The sequence below is a fragment of the Carex rostrata genome, chromosome 22 (genome assembly GCF_964058835.1).
Source record: "Carex rostrata chromosome 22, lpCarRost1.2, whole genome shotgun sequence".
NCBI classification, from domain to species: domain Eukaryota; kingdom Viridiplantae; phylum Streptophyta; class Magnoliopsida; order Poales; family Cyperaceae; genus Carex; species Carex rostrata.
The window spans coordinates 4575466-4596770 of record NC_135939.1 but is presented as its reverse complement, the minus strand read 5'-3'; the positions used below and the strand labels follow the sequence as shown (position 1 = coordinate 4596770).

The 21305-nt window shown below is 31.2% G+C and overlaps 2 protein-coding genes across 2 annotated transcripts; both read right to left on the bottom strand.

Moving 5' to 3' along the window:
- Positions 1 to 3698: 3698 nt before the first annotated feature.
- LOC144573775 (protein BIG GRAIN 1-like) lies at positions 3699 to 4841 on the bottom strand. Its single transcript, XM_078323524.1, has one exon. It carries the CDS (start codon positions 4745 to 4747, stop codon positions 3869 to 3871), a length of 879 nt encoding a protein of 292 aa, XP_078179650.1. The 5' UTR covers positions 4748 to 4841; the 3' UTR covers positions 3699 to 3868.
- A 1412-nt stretch (positions 4842 to 6253) lies between these two features.
- ACL5 (S-adenosyl-L-methionine-dependent methyltransferases superfamily protein) lies at positions 6254 to 14256 on the bottom strand. The gene is made up of 10 exons (XM_078323789.1): positions 14014 to 14256; positions 13201 to 13267; positions 12944 to 13038; positions 12537 to 12639; positions 9320 to 9408; positions 8196 to 8352; positions 7931 to 8006; positions 7686 to 7744; positions 7021 to 7157; positions 6254 to 6435 (listed from the first exon to the last, which is right to left on the bottom strand). The coding sequence occupies exons 1-10, from the start codon at positions 14151 to 14153 to the stop codon at positions 6363 to 6365; spliced, it is 996 nt and encodes a 331-aa protein (XP_078179915.1). The 5' UTR covers positions 14154 to 14256; the 3' UTR covers positions 6254 to 6362.
- Positions 14257 to 21305: the final 7049 nt, after the last annotated feature.

The window sequence follows — 21305 nt, the reverse complement described above, 5'->3', positions numbered from 1 at the left end:
CGATATTTTTTTATTTTTGTTTTTGATTAATAAAAAAAGGGACTCTCAGGCGTCATTTTCATTCAGGTCATTTTCCTGACAGACAAACACTGATGACTTTGTACAACTGAATATGGACATAGATTTGCACATGATAGGGATCAATGTCATGAACCAAATTCGTATCCTCTGAGATATCTCAAACTTTGCGTGACTTTATGGAAAATCCTAACCGTTTAAAGACGTTCTGCACGAATCTCAAAGCCCACATGACACTGACCCCCTACATCACCCCCGAATAGACACTGGACACGTCGGTCACGCAAAAGTTGAGATATCTCAGAGGATACGCACTCGTCATGAACCATACTTTGAATTTATGAAAATTGAGACAACAACATTAATTTATATAACATATAGAGTTGTTTAATTTTGTTTGTTCTTGAAGTAGACAGATATTCAATTATTATACAACCCTTTTTCTCATAAAGTAGGCCTGAACCTTCATTTTCAATTTTTCTATTTTTGATAATTCAAAATTTGTATTTTTGTATAATAAGTTATATTACATGATTTTGTTTTTTTTTTACCGATGTACAGATAGGGACCATAAAATTACTGCAAATTTCTGGATAAATCTTCTAAGAAATCGTAGTATTAGTAGTTTGGTATAATTACATGAGTGAGTCTATGGTACTATGCATATTACGATTTGGCACCGTGCTACGGCTCTATATTCGAGTTTTCAAATCCTAACGGTCGATCCGAACCGTTCATCTTATTCTCCATATTAATATGTGTTTGGAGACCAAATTTTACATTTTTTGAAATTTTTTTACTATTTTTTTAGATTTGTTGAAAATCACTGTTTTTGGATGGTCCAGAATTTTCAGATCAAGTGATTTTCTAAATATCTAAAAAAATAGTAAACAAATTTCAAAAAATATAAAATTTGGTCTCCAAACACATATTAATATGGAGAACAAGATGAACGGTTCGGATCAACCGTTACGATTTGAAAACTCAAATATAGAGCCGTAGCACGGTGACAACCCGTGATATGCATAGTACCATAGACTCACTCTAATTACATTACATCTTTTAATTTCTCTCTGTTATTTCAATCATGTCATAATAAAATAAAATAAAGTAAAAAAAATAAAAAAATAGAAAATTTTACGTGTCTTTCGGAGTATCCTTTCGTTGTTTTTTTTTTCTTCTACTAATTAAACACAAATACAGAAAATATTAAAAAAGATTGATCACAAGGCGAACTCAGGTGGTCACATGTTTTGGTACAGCTGAGAATTAACAGCTAACCAGCAAGAATTAGCAATGCTTCGGTTTGCCTCTGTTTGTAGCAATTTTCCTTTATTATTTCTTATTTGCTTCTATGTATGTTTGTATTCAACTAATTTTGGTTTATTTCTTGAGGAGGGATCCACTTACACCGTTTTTGGTGATATCCGATTGCACTTTATATTTTTGATGCAAAGTTTTTAGAGTTCAAACAGTCAATCCAAATCGTTAAACATAATGAATATATTAAAATATGCCTGCCTATGAAATGTTACATTTTTTTTAATTTTTTTTTACTATTTATTAAGTATTTTACAAAATCGTTATTTTCAGGACATTGAAATTTTGTATCCATCTTAATAAATAGTAAAAAATTTCAAAATAAATGTAAAATTTCATCTGCATGCAAGCACATTTTAATATATCCATCATGTTGAATGATTTGAATTGATTGTTTGAGCTTTGAAAATGTAAGATGTAATTAATGTCACCAAACAACAGGGTAAGTGGATCCCTCCTCTCATTTTTTTTTCTTTTTCTCTTTAATTTTAATTCAAATAAACTTGTTACCGGATGTAAAATCGACACAAGCTTGTATCAATATAAATAAAATTTGAAGGCTTGATCCTTACCTTTTTCTTAAAAAAATATAAATATGTAAATAATTAATCTGCATGTGTGTTGAAAACAAAATATATATTTTCAAAATAAATATGACTAATACTTTTTATAATAAATTAAAAAATAAATGATCCCCGGTCCAAAATATTTTGCAAAGTATGCCCTCTAAATGCATAATTATCCAACAATTTTGTTTTTTCTCTTCCTTTCCAATGTTGTCTCTTTTTTTCGCTCACATTTTTGCCTTTCTTTTTTCCTTTTAGTTATTTTGTCACACATTTTATTTCTCTATCCATCTCTTGTTATTTTGTTCTTTATTTTTTTTTTCCGTATTTCGTTTTTTATCTCGTCGAACTCTGATATGACTTTATGAAATTTGATAATTATATCTTGAATATTTTTTTCCTAATTTAATTTTATATTATTTAACTAGGGCACTAGGCATACCACATATTGTTCCGTACTATAGACTAATATTTTCATTTTCAAAATTTAAATTGTCGATCTGAACTGTTTAACATGACACTATTTTTAGACCATCTAAAAACAATGAATTTAATTATACTTATGTACAAAAAATAATAAAAATATTTCAAAAAATATAAAATTTTGTCTGAGACACATTTTAATATGGATATGATGTTGAAATCGGTTTGGATCTACTGTTTAGATTTCAAAATTGAAGATAAAATATATGAGGTACAATAAAACATAAAAGACACCAGACATTTGAACTTTTTTTTTTTAATAGGTAAAATATTACTACTTTCAAATGATTTAGAATCTTTAGATCAGATAAATGTTTACCTATCTAAACAAATAGTAAACTTTTAATACAACTATACAATTTTAACTGCCAATTATGTTTTAATTTATACGGAGATCTTAGAAAGTATCAGAATATCTGAACTTTCGAAAATAAAAATATTGACTTATAATACATACCAAAATACGCCATGCATGCATAGTACGTAGCATAGTGTCAGTCCAAACAAATAATATTGTCATCCTTATTAAATGAATAAGCCGCTACCTAATTTCTTATAGACCTCAAAATGCCACCTAATTAATTCATATAGACCTAAGTGCCTAATTAGCATAAGATAACATATTACTTAACTCAAATATAGGGTAGACGCATAATTTCTGTCAGAGAGGAGCATAAATCAAATTCAAATAACTTATTGAGTTTAAACCCATTAACTAATCGGATACTAAATAATAAACAATCAACATAATAAAAAAAATAAAAATAATATACTATTACATAATAACAATAATAAATTAATATCATTTTACATATTAGAAAACAATAAAGTTGATCTGAACCCGTAAATTTCTTATTAACAATGCTTTTGAACTGATCTGACATATTTTCTAGTTCTAGAGAGGGACCAAACAATTTACAAAGAGGAGCAAAATAGAACTAGATCTGTATTTTTTCACTAAATTTCAAAATCCAGGAGGCATTAAGCAGTTGAATTACTTGCGAAAATATTGAAACTTGGTTAATTAATTACATCTCATATGGAAGCACGAAGAGTAAAATTATTCCCAATTATAATAACAAAATGAATGTGGAATAACTAATTATCCTCGATCAGACATATTTGGAGGGAAATAAATCTGCTGTATTATATATGAAGGAATAACAGGAATCTGTTATGTCGATTTCAACCATTCAAAATTTTCAATGCACTAATCTAAAAAAAATAGAAATTCATGGACGAATCTCAACTAAAATCAACTGTTGGGATAGAAATAACTGGTTGCTGTTATTCCTTTGGATTTATTTCCGATTTGGAGCGCTACATACACATGCATTAATATAGTTCATGATCCAAAAAAAGAAGTAACAGAAAGTCAGAAAGTACACTTCAGGTAGGAGCAAAATGTAAAGGAAATTAATTGATAGTACAATTCTTAATTATATTCATGCGATGTTCCATTTTTGATACCACGAACTTAATCATTTGCAACAGATGGCTGGGTGGTTAGCCACCAGACTTGTGGTACAATACACCGGCAACTCATCCGCACCTATCTCCGTCAAATTTTCCAACTCGAACAAATCTGAGCTACCATCACTATCATTTTCCTCTTCTCCTTCTCCTTCTTCTTGTTTTTGCTTCTCTAAGCCTCTTAATATCTCATCAACTCTTCTTTTTACAGCTTCTGCCTCCATATCTACATCTTCTGTGTCTTCTGGATGTGGTACCGGTTCTAGAACTGTTGGTACATCAACTCCTCCTTGTTGTGGTGCTGTCGACATGCTCATAATATTATTTTTCTTCTTTTGTGTCCTACTAGAAGAGAAAATTGCCTTGAGAAAATTGGAAAGTGGTGAACCTGAACCTCCCCTTGTACCAGAAGCACCAATACTCTTGCTATTTGCACATGTCCGTCCCTTTCTGAGTTCTCTCCACCTCTTACGGAATGGATTTGATTTCTTCTTGTTCTCCTGCGGTGGAGATTTCGGAGGCAATGCAGCTGGTGGGTGGAACTGAACCCGGTTCACCTTTGCGGGTTTAGTCTGGGAAAACTCTGCGTCAGAAGAGAAGCCATAACTGGAGGTGTCTGATGAAGTGTAGCTAGGTGGGGCCGGTTTTCTCTTCGTCGAGGCCCACCAGAAGTCAGAGTGTGATTTCTTCTTTTGGGGTAGCGGGTCAAGTTCAGGCCTCGGTTTTGAATGCTTCAAAGCAGCTCTTTCAGTCTCAGGCGTGGTGCCATCGAGCGAGCGGTAGATGGCATCGAGAAGAGTGGCAGAGAAGGAGGGGTGGCTGGATGTCTGTCGCTGTTGTGGCGGTGGTACAAGAGGTGGAGGCCGCCTCTCCAGGCAATAGTCCATGATTAGTTGGAGAGGAGAGAAAGAGAGATGGAAGGTGTGTGGGTGAAGGCTAGTTATTGAGATTATTATTAAGTGTAACGATGGAGTTGTGCAACGAAGTGGGGAGAGATAATTTGGCCTGTTTGGTGAGGTGGCATGTTCTTGCCATAATTAGTGATCTTCTGAGTCGAAGGGTTTGTAACGTTTTGTTGTTTGTCACTGATGAATTATATTGTTAGAAAATGAACCCGATTTAATGGTAAGTTGTCACTTGTCAAGTCGGTAGGATGTTAGTTACGGGATTTGTTGCACAGTGCGGTGGTTGCATTTGCCACAAAGGATCTGGAATTACTAATCTTTTGTTGCGGGTGCGGCGTCTTCGTCCTCTATAATGGGTCGGGTTCAGATGAAGGCAATGATTCGCTGGAAGCCTCAACAAAATCTGTACGATCTGATTTCCATCGGACGTCTTATATCGTGCTTGTCTGACGGCTAAGACGAATAAAAGTGTTGACCTGTGAAAAAGCGTTGACTAAAATTATATAGCAAAATAGTATCGGAGAACTATTTTATAAATTTACATCTTGTTTGAATGGAGAGTAGAGGAAGTAATGTGAGGTAAAGAATAGAAGGGATTGGAATGAAATAGGAAAGAAGATTAGCATATTTAATTTTTTTGTATTTAGATGATTAATGAGAGAAAATAAATATAATTTTTTTTTCTGTCTTATTTCTTGTTTGATTGATTAAAATTTAGGAGGATAATGATAAATTCAGTAACTGTTATAGGATTGAGAAAAAAATATTCTTATCCACTATTCATTATCAATACGAATACAGATACAGATGATTAAAGAATGTCAAATTTAAAATTTAATTTGTTTTAAATGAATACATATATGAAATGGATAATTTACAGTTATGAATTCGAATATGAATACGAAGTGAATAATTATCGGATAATTGAGTCATAAGATAGAAAATGAATACATTAATATTAATTTATAAACCTTCTAATTTTAACCACTTAATTTTATATTAGCTTAATTCAAAACTTAAAAAATTTCACATATAGATGCATCACTCATAAGATAGAAGAATCTCAACAATTTGAATTCGTAATTTTAAATCAATTTTATAGGTTTCAGAGTTAATTTCACAAAAAAATTTGATAAACTTAGGAACACCCTAGTTCTACTCTAATATTTCAAATCCAGATCCAAAATTATTATCCAAATTCAAATTTGGATCAAATTCGGAGCAGATTCGGAACGGATAATCTGGATCCGTTTTCAGCCAATTTTATTCCAATACAAAAATCTTCCGGAAATTTCAAAAATTTCGAAGTGAAAAGGAAATGACTGTATAGGTTTGGCATGTGGACTTCATCTCGTAGCCCATAGGCGACAAAATAAAGCAAGAAGCCCGGCCAATTTTATCGAACAGCAGAGAATTATGGGCCAGGACTAATAATTAAGCAGGACTAATAATTATGGGCCAGGACTAATAACTAAGAATTATGGGCCAGGATAATTTGTTATTGTTATCACAATCCAAATAAGCATTACATTATTTCCATTCTTCTATTAAAATAAAGCAGAAAAAAAAAATCCAAACCCTCAAACTTCTAATTCATTTATCCTCCCCTTCCATGTCCATAGATGAACCGTGCATTGTCCTCTGTGTAGATATGGGTCTCCTTCAATAATCTGCATAATTTTTTATCGGAAACTTAATTAGAAAAATCAGATATGTATTTCAATGTTCCACCAACTAGAAATCACCTCTTTATTTACAACGGATGAAATATCACAATTTTTTCTTTTAAATAGAAGGCCGTAATGGCTTACATATTCAAAGAGGCACATAATTAGAGTATGAACAAAGTAGGAGTGCAAACGGATCGGATAGTGGTAAAATCATATTCGTATCCGCTTTTATTTTTCGGATACAGATCAGATGTTAGACAGATACAGATACAAATATTAAATGGATACAGATTGGATATCCATTTTTTTTAATAACAGTGAATAACATAATTTTTTTCATAATATATATTAAACTATATGATATATATCTACTATTTGGATACAGATAATTAAAATTTAAAACCATATCTGTATCCGTATCCGCACGAATATTTGGATATCAGTTATTTGTATCTAATATTCGGATACGGATCCGGATACGGTCGGATAATATCTGATCTGTTTGCACCCCTAGAACAAAGCCTAATTTCCTCTGTTCAATAATATATTAATAAAATAAATATTAACAATTATTGAGGAACATACGACTGATGAACTGCTTTGTTCATGGTTGTGGAAGAGATGAGGGAGTCTCCATTTAGGTAGAGGAGTTCTCCTTCGATCCTCTCCATTATTTTTAGGTCTATCTCCTCTGCAGTAAGGCTAAATGGATGATCTGATGCCTGACCAACAAAGAAAAGATTTATGTCTTCATTCTTTTGTGCATTCTTTCATTCATTTGTTATTTGATAACTATCAAAATACTGGCAAACTGGTGCAGCAAATCAGCACAGAGGCCAATTATAAAGAAGGATATCATGCTTAATAATAATAATAAAATCCAAAATGAATATTCATCATGCTGGATATATATATTGTCATATTTTGCAAGCTTCTATATAATGGATAGGTCTCTTTTATTATAAATAAGCTCATAGGTTAGAGAACATATATAGCATATTAGATTTATTTCATTTTGTCTTAGTGTAATGCTATATGAAAATTGGATGATATATAAAGGAAATAGAAGAAGCTCTTTAATTATTTTGGATAAATTTATCTACTACGATTAATCTCTTTTATAAAAAGAAAAGAAAATGCATGAGCATTGTCCTTAAAAGTACAGATTTGAAATTCATATGTAGCAATCAATCAACAATTAATTAAATAGATATATAGAACATGATGAAAATGAAATAAGTACAACATACCATGACCCAGCCCCATGAATCTACGAAAGATGGAATATGGGCAGTATAGGCTTTCACATCTATATGAAATATTACATAAAAAAAACCAATAGTTAAATTTAGATAATTCATATATCTATATAACGTAATAGTTCCATTTTAATGACCATAATAAATCAATTGCGGCAGGTATATTCGGATCGTTATGAAAAAAACAATTGAGTGGCCACTGGTGGTAATAATCAAAAGTATCAATTAAATCTTACATTTGAAGACATGCTTGAGAGTGTTGTAAATAGAAGTAAACACCTCTTTGTGGGTAAATACACCAGCAGGTCCAGCCTGAAATATTAAAAAAGAAAGAAAAGAAGAATGAATAAAAAGCACGTAGAAAGAAAGAAAAATGTTCAAATTTTATTAACTAAAAAACGTAATTAAATAATTTGTATATACAAAAAGCACGTAAAAGAAGAAATAAAAACTGGGTCAACATATTTTTTGTTAAAATAATAAAGTATAATTTGTATGTACTTGGGTGACGAAAATGCCCCTATAGTTAAGCTTAGGCTTGACCACATTCTGGTAGAAGGATTTGGTGTAAAGCTGGTAGCAGGGACCTCCTTCCACCGGGTCAGATAAATCACCTATTATTACATCGTACTTCTCCTGCCGTTTTTCCAATTCTGCCCTGTAATAATCATTTAATAAAGTTTGATTAATAATGGTCTCCAGTATTGCAACTCCAACAAACGACTAGCCCACATGTGATGCTAATATGATCTTTATTTCATTTTAAAAGGTTATCATCAGAAATTAATTTCACTAACACATCATTTTTTTCAATACCGTTTATATTATTATTGTTGTTGTTGTTGTTGTGGTGGTGGTGGTGGTGGTGGCAATTTTATGTAATATTTTTGGAATTATTTAGATCCTTGCCTGTAGTGCAATTGCATTGTGTGATATCCTATACATTATAAGGGTGCGTTTGGATAGGTGAAGAATAGTCACTAATCCGAATTAGCATTATTTCGAGTTACCATTCTTGATTTGGGTGTGTTTAGATTAACAAATATGAACTATATATTTTTTGTTGGTCTTTTATGGAGTTTCTCACTATTTCACTAACCTAACAAAATATCACTAATCCGAATTAGCATTATTTCGAGTTACCATTCTTGATTTGGGTGTGTTTAGATTAACAAATATGAACTATATATTTTTTGTTGGTCTTTTATGGAGTTTTTCACTATTTCACTAACCTAACAAAATATTGAATTAGTTACTATTCTCAATATTAAGGTTAGCTCGATCTATTCTTGCTTTGTTCCTTGTTTCATTCAATGTAAATATAGTTTGAATATTTTCAATGTTAATTATAAACTCATAATTTTTTTTTTGTTAGATTAATATGCAACTTGAAAATCAATATTTGTATGATGAGTTAATTCTAGGTATATATGTATACTAGAGAACGCACAACTAACAAACTTCTATTTAAAAAGGTTCGAAACAGATTTGGTAATAATTCAGCGGATATTAATTTGATTTTGAGTACTTTGATCTTCATCTAATTCTACAAAGAAAAATCTATTAGTGAATCCTGAAAAGGTAAAGAAGATAAATAAACAAAGGATATATAGCTATATACGTACTTGGCATCATTTATGACAAGGCATAGTTTATCGCTGACAAATGTCTTGTAGTTAACGGTCAAGTATCTTCTGCAGAAAGCTACCACCTCCTGCAGCAATATATATACAAAATTTGTCAATATGTTTTCATCAAGAGGAGGGTTTAAATGCCTCTATTTTTTGTGCTTCCATTAAATATGTTTTCATCAAAGAAGTTTATATGATGGATGCATTGTACTTTTTTTTTTGTTTGCTTATGTTGTTTCTTTTATTTCTTTCTCTATGACACTGCAGCTCTCATTTTAATTTGAGTAATTATATATTTTAATTTTCATTTCTTCTCCAACTAACTAGCTTCTTTTTTCTAGCTATAATTACCAATTCTAACTATCCAGTGGTCTCAACAAATTAATTAGCAGATTTTGTCTCCCTTTATTTATTTCCTCTCTCTCCCTCCCTCCCCCACCTTGGCCTCCTTCTCCTATCTTCGTCTCCCTCTTCCACCTCCGCCTCTGCTTTTTCATTTCTACCTACTGCTCCCACTCTAGTGGACAATTTGCCGGAGATCCTCCGTCACTCCATCCCAATCAAGCACGCCTCTGTCGGATTAGATCCATCACTGTTGACCGTATCAAAATGAGCGCTAAATGGATCGAACTCAATTAATTTTGTCTCTGTGGATACAATTAACCCCTTTCATGTCTATGTTCATCTTTCTCATGCAGTAGCGAGTTATTTGCAAAGAACAAAACTTCATTAATGGTGAATTAGGCCAGTGCGTACTAAGTACTAAGAAATGACAGAAAAACAAATTTTCAAAAAATTATAGGTATATGAATGAATACTTGATGTCTTAGGAATGAATACTTCAACGTGTATGAATGAATACTTGATATCTTAGGTATGAATACTTCAACGTATATGTATGGATTCAACATATATGTATGAATATACTTCAATTAAGTATGTTTTATTTCTTTTAAATATTGTTTTTGTTTTCTTTTGTTTGTAACATTTCAATCAAGTATGTTTTTTTTTTTAAATTTTGTTTATTTGTTTCGACAATGAAACATGGGGCAACTATTTTTTATTTTCAAAAAATAAATTGAACTAGAAAGCAATAATGCAATATTCAATACTATTCGACTATTCTTGTAAAATTAATTGAGGTATGCACATATGCTTGTAATACTCTTGATATATAAATTATTTACATTTACATAATGAGGTATGAATACTTGTTCGATGAGATATGAATATTTGTATGACGAGGTATAAATACTTGTGCAACGAAAAACTCATAAGTATATCATCATGGATCTCATTTGAAAGAAAAAATTGTGTAGAAGACGTTTGTGGTTTTAGATTTGCAAAGTTTCTCATAGATTGTTAGAAATATTGGTTATATATTGAATGGAGAAAAAAAATCACCTCTAAAAACATGTAAAAAATGGATGAGTGATGTGTTCATTTTTCTTTTTAAATATTAAGATATGAATACTTGATGTATTATATATAAATACTTGCACGCGCTAGTTGTAAAATCTTTCAAATATTGGACGCGCGGTCCTCATATAGTAAGTGGTCTTTCCAAGGAAGAAATAGGAAAAGGTTACGGGGATAGCTAGGTGGTCCATTTTAATTTTTAATGCACCGTTGAAGCTGCAATTCACTGCTGCCTTTAGCTATTAATTAATCAGTAGTTATGTATGCAAGGCTTTTCTCATTATGTCTCAGTTTGATATCTGGGATTAATTCTATGTAGCAACTTATAAAATTTTCAGCTTTTATTCAATGAGAATTACAACATGAATATAGTTTTTACCGGTGTTTTAAAATGCGGCCGCATGAACCGTATATGCGGCTGCATATGCTTATGTAGTTGGCAGTGTTGTGCTTAGAATGCCATGCACTCCCTCCCATGAGGTTTTGAGCATGCGGCCGCATATGTGGTCCGAATATACGGATATGCGGATTAAAAACGTAATATGCAGTGCATGTAATTAAAAGTTCATATGCATTATGCGGAGTTTTGCTATCCCCATCCCAAATTATTGTAATTTTTTTATATACAATAAGGCACACTTCATGTTGGTTATGTGAAAATAAATTCAACAATATGAATAGGAATATGAATATATATATACGTGAATTTTTATCTTAAAATCCGCATTAAAATCCTCATATGCGTTTGCATACCGCATAAGCGGTATGTAGTGGCCTTCCGCATGCATGAACAAATTAAACCGCATTTTAAAACATTGGTTTTTACAGATTACGAAATTTCTCCAACAATGCCTAAAATGCTCAATTCAAGTTTTTACTATATTATTCTTTTACTTATTTATTCCCCAAAAAAAAATGTATGTTTGATGAACCTTATGATGCTATGCATGAGGAGCCAGTAGTGGTGCAATTCAAATAATATTAATTTTGGAGTTCTGATGAGCCAGTTCAAAAATCTCAATTTTATTTTTATTATGCTTCGGATAAGAAAATGTTATATTTGTTTTGAAATTTCTATATCATTAAAATAATATTATTTTCACATAATTAAAAAAAAAATTATGGAATCTAAAAATTTTACAAATTGATTCACTGTTGAATGTGAACATCACGTTGAACTGCTTAATTGAATCGGCTATCATAATCTTAAAACTAAAAAAAGATCTAAATTCTACGGCAAACTAATCAGTATCATACATATAGGTGTAGCGCAGTATAAGCAGTAGTGCGCTATACTTATATATACCAGTTTTACTTTCTCTCTCTTTTTTTTTTTTTTTTAATTTTTAGCAGTGAGATATTTTACAAGTAGTTTAGTGTATACAATGCTATCTTTGTATAATAAGAATATCAATAGACTTGTAATTTACTATGATATTTTAATGCAATCATTCAAGAGCTTACAACCAATCAACCCCCAACCCCACCTCCTCCCCCAAAACAAAAAGAAGAAGAAGAGAGGATATATGCGCAGTATCAAGAATCCTATGTTTATCATATTTATATTTTAATTAGTGACTTAATGAGGGAATGCACTAGGTAACGCCAGCCCCCAACTCGTATATGGTGTTGACACCTTTTCCACCACTACTAGATGGTAGATATCAACTTATCTACCTTTTTTAATAGTATTTCGTTATGCATGCATTACTAGCTGGAATCTTTGTCAAAAAAATAAAAATAAAAAATTGAATGTATTATGCATGCATGTATCATATATATGTCATAGAACCTGATCTATGTCGCACATGACCACACCATGGATGGTGTTGTGCTTGAGCACCTCTCTTGCGGTGGATCCCTCTCCTCCTCCCATTATAAACACTGTTTTTGGACTGCATTAATTAAAACAAACAAGGTTAAAATTTAGAGTAGAAGATATCCTTGTGTTTAAAAGTACCATAAATAAGTAAAAACACATTGAATGTTAATTCTCATTTAATCACTTAAAATGAGAAGTACCTGATAAGTGCAATAAGCTACGTATAATTAAATTCTGGAATTTTAAAAATTCGTTGCAATATAAAACTAAAGATGGATTTGGTATTACTAGAGTGTCTCTTGATAAATTGCAAACATATATAGGAAAGAATTGAAGTTAATTCCATGCATGTTTATAAACAGGAAAATGATATTTACTTTGGATGAAATAAAAGTGCCGGGTGAACCAAGCACTCATGGTAAATGAACTCATCCATCTCAGTGCTTTGCATTTTTCCATCTATCACCAACGCCTAGGAAATGGAATTTAATGAAACCAATTAATCAACATGAGTAACTAGCAAATGCATATCTCTATATTGTAAAGACATGATTCCTAGTACAGTGAATTAGCTAGGACAATTCATACAATTAATTGTTCTGACCTTTCTAACCATCAAAAAAATTGTTCTGACCTTTCCAAAATGCTTTGTATCTAGAAGCACAATGTCCTGATAGTGACTTGATCCTTCATGCAACACGCTGCACATAGCAAATTTAAAATGCATTATCAAATCAAAAGCTTTGTTGTTCTTGGTGTAAAATAGAATTAAGTTTTTCCTAGTATATATACTAGCTGTTAGTGCTATAATATTTGTCTCTAATATTAAGTTGACAAGCTTAATTTGAAATACAAGAATATATGGTAATTGTTTGTCCATTTCCCTTATTCTTGTTTCTTACCTGTTTTTCAGATGTGTATATATTTTTTTCGAAAAGTATTATACTTTATGGTAAAATTGTTTATATCTTTTTTTTTTCTTCTTTTTGAGAAGAAGTGGGTGAAACTCATTAATGAAACCATTCAAGCAGGAAATTGTTTATATCTTTTGAAAAGTATATATTGAACAAAGACTTTAACATGAATTTGCTTATGATGATTATTCACACCAAAAATTATAAATTTCAATAAAAAATTTCCTTTAAGAAGTGAATAAAATTGCAAATGATTGAAGTTTCTTATGGTACGTATATTTACTCATTTGGGACAATTCAAAGAAGTATCCATAAATCATAAATGAAAATCATCTTAGATTCCCTTAAAGATATATAATTTATATATAAATAAACCAACCGGGAAATAAAAGGTCCTTTCAATTGCTTTCATGCATGAACAAATTAAATATATATATATATATATATATATATATATAGCAGTGTCATATATGAAATTATAAAATGAAAAAAAAAAAAAAAAACTGAAGGGAGATGGGAATGAGAGTTCTCACCAATTCAAAGCATAAGATAACTTGACATCCTTGTCAACTTCTTCCTCAAACCAGTCACACTTCTCCAATCCATTCTTTGGATGGTTACCACATCCTTTGCTTCCATTTGTTGCATACACCTCAAGCACAGCTTCTCCCATTTTAGCAAACGAGCGACTGACAGGTGGCAGATATGGGACTATAGAATGGGAGGATATGCTCTGAAAAACCCAAAGGTCTGGTGTGTATATATAGTGATAGATAGGTGAAAACAAGGTGGTTGTACTGGTAGACTGTGATAAATGAAAATCATAATGTGCACTGTACTGTGATATTTGCAAAATGTACCTTCATTGTAGTCCAAGATTTAACATAGGGACCTAGAACCCTTGTCTAAAATTCGTCCAACATTACATATACAAGGTTGGCTTCGCAAATACCAGAAGTGCAGGGGCTTCAATTAAAATTGTCCGTAGGAAATAAATTGTACGGCGGGTAAAAAAAAATACGAAATCATAATTGCAATGAGAGAATGGGATTTGAGTGGAGAGGTGCACGCGAGCAAATAAAAAAGCGCCCTTCCGTGGTTTCTATCTATAATTAATTAATTAATACAACCATATTCATAGGTTTCATTTTGAGAAATAAAGAAAGTAATAATAAAAAAATTATATAGTGAGTTCTAGGGTGTAAACAGAGCGGATAATGCTAATACCATATTTGTATTCTTTCAATGTGCGGATACAAATAATAAACGGATATCAAAATTTCATACTAAATCCACTTTAAATGGATATGGATACGGAGCGAATAATCTACGAATACAGATTCAAATATGAATACGAAACAAATAATTACCGGATAATTGAGTTATACATTTTAAGATATAAAAGAGTGCCTTATTGTTGTCTTGAAACAATTAATGGCTAAAACCAAATTAACAGAGACTAAAAATATACTATATTCACGAGTTAAAGTCTTGAATAAAAAAAAAATAGAGAGTGAAGAAATATAGGCAAAAAAGAAAGAAAATAACGCTATTGTATAACATCATCATCAGCGAAAAAGAGATTAAATTGGAAACCAGATGGTATTATCATTTATTCCATAACCAAGATTGAAATGAATATGAGATAACTATATAACAACTTATATCCGGAGCAGTAAAGTCAGAGCTAGTTGGAACAATTTCGAATTTGGATAATTGCGGATATGGATACGAATATCCACCTTCATTAAATTATCCGTATCCGTATCCACCATTATTTTATCATATACAAAATATATTCATATCTGTATCTACAATTATCCGTATCCGTTTACAACCCTAGACTAAGTTCCCATATAAACATTTATGTATTAATTTTTCAATCAAGTATTATTTATAATCTCTACAGGTCGGGTGCGGAACTTATCCGAAGCCCTTGGACAATCTTCCTCCAAAGAGGTGTGGATATATATATAACGCACGATTTAGCTTGTTGCTAATTACACTACAACAATGTAGATACTTTTCGCGAGAGAAAAAACAAATTTATGACGGTACTCCCTCGCGAAAAGTACCGTCGCAAAAAGAAAAAGCTGAAGAATGAGAGTAGTTCGTCGCAAAAAGTCACTTTTTTATCCTCGCGAAAGGTGTTTCATTCTTGTTGTGTTAATTCCAACCGTGATTTAGTTACCATTTAATGATGCAATAAAGTTATTTTTGATATGTTATTTAAAATGTTATTTAAAAGAACGTTGAATCCAACTTATAACATGTTATTTAAAATCTCCATTATCTAAACAATGGAGGCCTCCATTATTCTATTTCTGATATGTTATATTTCAGATGGAAGCAATTGTTTTTGTTAAAAAATCAAAATAAAAAACAACATAATTTAATATTAAGTAAATAATAGTTTAGTTTAAGTGAATTAATAAATTTTCTATATGATAATAGAAATTTCTTCAATTATAGATAAATTTAATTATTAATACTAATAATTCTGAATTACGAATATTGTGAAACGAACTATTGCTCCTATTATTGATATTATATTGAAAAAAGAGTACTTAAAATAGGCATAATAGTTTATTCCACAATCTCATAGTTCATAATTATTAGTATTAATTAATAAATAAATTTATTAATTTACAATAGAAGAAATTTATAATATCGTATGTAAAATTCACTAACTTTCGAGCATAAAATTGTTATTTACTTAATATTAAACTATGTTATTTTCAATTTTACATTAATATACGTTATCGAATAGTAACAAACTGAAATAGGACTGACAAATTAATATACATTTCTCATTGAACCAATTAATTGATTCCATCCTGTTGATAAGAAATACATCATTTGATCGAGAAGATAATAGAGTCCTCCATTTTTAGGGTAATGCAGATTTTAATTAAGTACATATTGCATTTGAATTTACAATGCAAAGAAAATACTTTATTCTTCACTAAAGAATAATTAATTGACGGTTTGATTGATTAGCAATTTAGCATCACGCGGATACCGCATGCACCTCTTTGAACGAAGATGATCCAAAGGGCTTCGGATAAGTTCCGCACCCCTACAGGTCACAGCGCTAGCTCCAATTCAGTATATATATGCTTAAATTTAATCATGGAACTTCGTTTTACAAGATTATGTCAGTACCATATTAATTCATAAATAGTAGGCCGAAAGTTACGTACAATAATATGAGGGAATCAAGAAGGGCAATGTCTCTGTTAGGTCTAGATCACTTTTAATTGACATTTGAGAATTGAGGTCCATAATGGTACCTTCCAGTGCACACGTTCGATGACATGTTTTACCCAACATAAGTTCCTCTTAATTGACTTATATTACTTTAATTGTACCTCTTGTTTAGGGATGTCAATGGTGCCACCCTTTTATCAATTTAATTTATCTGATCTGTATCGTATCCAAAAACACAGATAAGGGTAAGTTTTTTTTCGTTAGCTTATAGGGTACGGATAAAGGTTACAATTTTATTTTTTATTATCTTACCCGTTTTCGTATAAAATAATTTTTAAAAATAAAATTATATATATAGATATATATTTGTATGAAGATTATACATGATACAATAAAATTTTGTATTTTAATAAAAATTAAAAAAAAATTGAGAAAGGGGAGGTAGCACAATTGGCTAGGAAAATGTCCTAGAGTTGTTATACCCAAAGGTCGAGAGTTCGATTCCCCCTCACGAACCTTGGTAGCTACTACCAAGTTTTCAAAAAAAAAAAAAAAATTATGATAGAAATTAGTTGTATTCATTATTTTTTTTTTCTTGTTTTGAAAAATATTTTATCGAAATCTGTCACACTCCAAATCGGGTATAACAATCTGCCACGTATATTTATTAAAACATATACGTAAAGCAGTGGATCTTTTATATGCATTACCAATTACACCATTACATATTAACCACATCCCAGTATTTCTTACAAAATTTATCTGACAGAATACGACAAACTATATTTTAGAAATATCTCCCGCATCCTGTCAGTTTCAACATCCCAAATTCTCAATTTCATGTGGTTATGCTGTCAGATGTGATATAGAACCGTCTCTTTGTATCCGTATAATAAACTTGAAAATAACCCAAAGGGTCGGAATGATAAATAATAATAATATTATCTCCCAGTGCGAATTTGCCACAATCAGGCCACTGGACTTGCAATTAATCCATATTCAGAATTAAATCCTTGCAACTTGATATTAACAGTTCAATTTGTATATATATTAAATGAATGCATATGCTCAATCACAATATTCAATCGAATCCTAACTCGTAGAATTTCAAATGAAGTTCAACAGAGATATATTTGGCTTAAACTCAGATTATTAGGTATGGTAACACAAACAGATGATCCACCAACTTGTCACGCAGGTGGCCATGCTAAACCCGCACCTGCCGGTACTTAGTACCCTCCACTGACCCTCATCTGATGTGCTTTGGCTTATACAGTTAATTAAAGTCTGATTCATAGTCAGATAATATTTCGTATGTAATAAACTCAGAATTGGTAATTCTCAACACATTAAACAAACCTGTCATTCCGGTCCCAAACTGAATATGACATCAATCAGACGTCTCTTTATAGTCACTCATAATCACCGTCAGAATCATGATCAGAATCAGAATCAGATTCCCCCTCCCAACCGGTACTGGGATTAGCGAGGGCCGTTCACCATATGCGCATAAGGATTCCGTAACCAAAGTCTAGTCATGACTCTAGACTTTGCAGAGCTCAACAGATTTCCATAAACATAAACTTGTGGTGACTCAACCATAATTCAGAATACGAGATTCATACAAACGGTAAACCGTACAAAATGATAGGTCAACAGTATCACACAAAATTCAGTTATAATTTGATTGGGCTATGCACATGATTCACACATCTCAAATAATGCAACAATTAATTGTTCAACATGACAAACAAATAATAATTTAAATCTAAAAATGTAATATCATACAAGTCCAATAACTCCGCATCTGATAACGGAGAGTACGATGTGATTCGAAGCCAAGTTACCATTCTGCAACCGCGCGCATCCAACAAGCCAGTTCGATTCAAGTGGTCGAATTCATATCTACGTCTAAAAGAATTTCCAATTTGAAATTAATTACTTAAAATCGTCATTTTTTTGTAGCTAATAATTTATTGCTACTGATTGGTATTAGTTCCACTTAAGAAATATATATAGAGGAGGAAAAAGACAAGGTTCAGACAGTACAGTGATCATCATATAGAGCACCAGATATTAAAACATATTACATAGTTTTCCAAATAACCCAATTTCATGATAGGAATGATATATAAGAGCTATTTGTTTAATTTGGAGACTCGTGTTAAAAAATAACAAATGCATCCATTTTTAAATCATGTTTTCCAACTTTTTATCTACACAGCTAATATGCATATGCACAATTTGACTTCAATCATATATATCATAAAAGTATTATCAAATATACCGTTTAGAAATAAGTAAAATATGATAACTATATATGAAGGCAACAATTAAATAGGCATATTTGAGTAAAAGGTTTACCACATAGATTGCAAATAAGCTCACTTTTCATATTATAACCCAAGCACAAGTAGATGACACAATTAGAGATATTAATAAATATTTCCATTAACTATAACTAGACAAGCACAAGTGAGGAAAAGAGAGTATACCTAGGGGTGCAAATGGGTTGGATATTATCCGACCGTATCCGACTCCGTATCCGAAAATTTAATACGGATATCTGATATCTGAATATCCGTGCGGATACGGATACGGATACGGATATGATTTTGAATTTTAATTATCCGTATCAGAATAGTAGATATATATTATATAATTTAATATATATTTTGAAAAAAATTATGTCATTCACTATTATAAAAAGCGGATATCCATATCCGTATCCAGTTAATATCTGATCTGTATCCGTATCCGTCTAATATCCGATCCGTATCTGTATCCGGAAAATAAAAATAGATATAATTTTACCACTATCCGATCCGTATCCGATCCGTTTGCACCCCTAAGTATACCACAACTCAAGGGTCAACAAAAGGGTCCTAGCATTCACACATGCAAGAAGGAACTAAGGGTCACCACCATCTGCAGCCCTTCACCGAGTTTCACCCTTGATCCCTTTTCTAAAATTATATTTCAATTTTCATATAGAGGAGTGTAATTGACGTGGGTAAAAGAAAGAACGAAAAGCCTCCAGTAAAATGGATAAGGATGAAATTAAGAAGCTTGGTGTAATTTTATTTAGAACAAGAGAAGTAATTTAAAATAGAGGGCATGGTTATGATGCTTAGTCAGCATCTCTTTTGTCGGCTAGAGAATGCCACGCAAGAACTTGGTAAATTTTACATAACATCCTTGAAATATATATTTAGCTTATTATATACAAGTCATTACATATTCTAAATATTCCATGTTGATCCCTATTAATTTTTCTAATTATTTTGAAGCTATGAAATTGACAATATATATATACATTTATTTTTGTCAAATAATTAAGTTTTCATGACACCATCTACTATCACAAAATATGAAATATTTTAACTACACAACTTAATTATCTATTAGAAAGCATGATATATTCTTGAAAATTTTCTTAATTATTTTTCTAATTTAAAGATAATTTTTACATCTGGACTTTACGAAATGTAACAAAATCACAAATTAAAATGTCAATGATATTTTTTTATTCATTTACCCGATCCGTACCATATTCGAAAATACGAGTAAGGATAAAGATTTTTTTTGTTATCGTAACGGATACGGGTATAAAAATGCATCCACCTGACCCGTATCGTACCCGTTGACACCCATACTCTTGTTAATTTTTAATTTTTTTTTTATAAGAGTGTGTACACTCCGCCGATATTTTTTTACTAAAATCACAAGTTCAGGAAAACTACCAACTCTCTGGTACCATACTTATTGGTCTTATAGAATGATCGAACCTATAAAAAACAAGTCTAAACATCATAATATGGAACAAAGACCTCTGATGAATCTTGATATTTCTCAAATTGAATAAAATAAATAAAGTTTTTTATTTTATTTTATTCATCTCCTCTAAGAAACAAAAATAATAGTAGACTCTTGAGAATTCACGATTGATCGAATTCTTGTCTGTATTTTTGAGAAAATAGTGAAATTCGATGATATATGTTGTCAAAATTCAAAATTAAGATCCTTGCATGGTGCAGATCCCTAGATCAACTATATATAATATATTTGAGCTCCTATATTTTATGGGACTAATTAGTTTGTACCCCTTGAAAGCAAGATTATTTCTAGCTAACCACATGGTTCAAATAACAGCTCCTCTTACTAATTCCACTAACAGCTTATTTTTTAAGGGAATTGAAGAATAAATCAACTGTAATTCATCTACTTTTGTGTATGCAAATTGAAAATTATTGAACTCTCCAATCCATGATCATATACAGCTAATAAAAGAGCAAGTCACAAAAAGATGATCATTTCATTCGGATAGCCCACAATTCTAGATTCTAGATTCTAGATTTATGTGTTCCCCTCTAGAGCTTTGGCTACTGTGATCTGGTTATCTACAGCTATAGATAATATATTTTAATTTGTAATATAGTACTTAAGACAATCTCCTATCCATCTATTAGTCCATAACTTCACTGTAATGTCATTGCCTAATTAATTCTTTCTGCAAACTCACTTCAACTATAAGACTTATCTTTTGCACCCCTATGTCCAGAATGCTGATCGATACCCTGCTATGATCGACACACACACACACACACTGATGCAA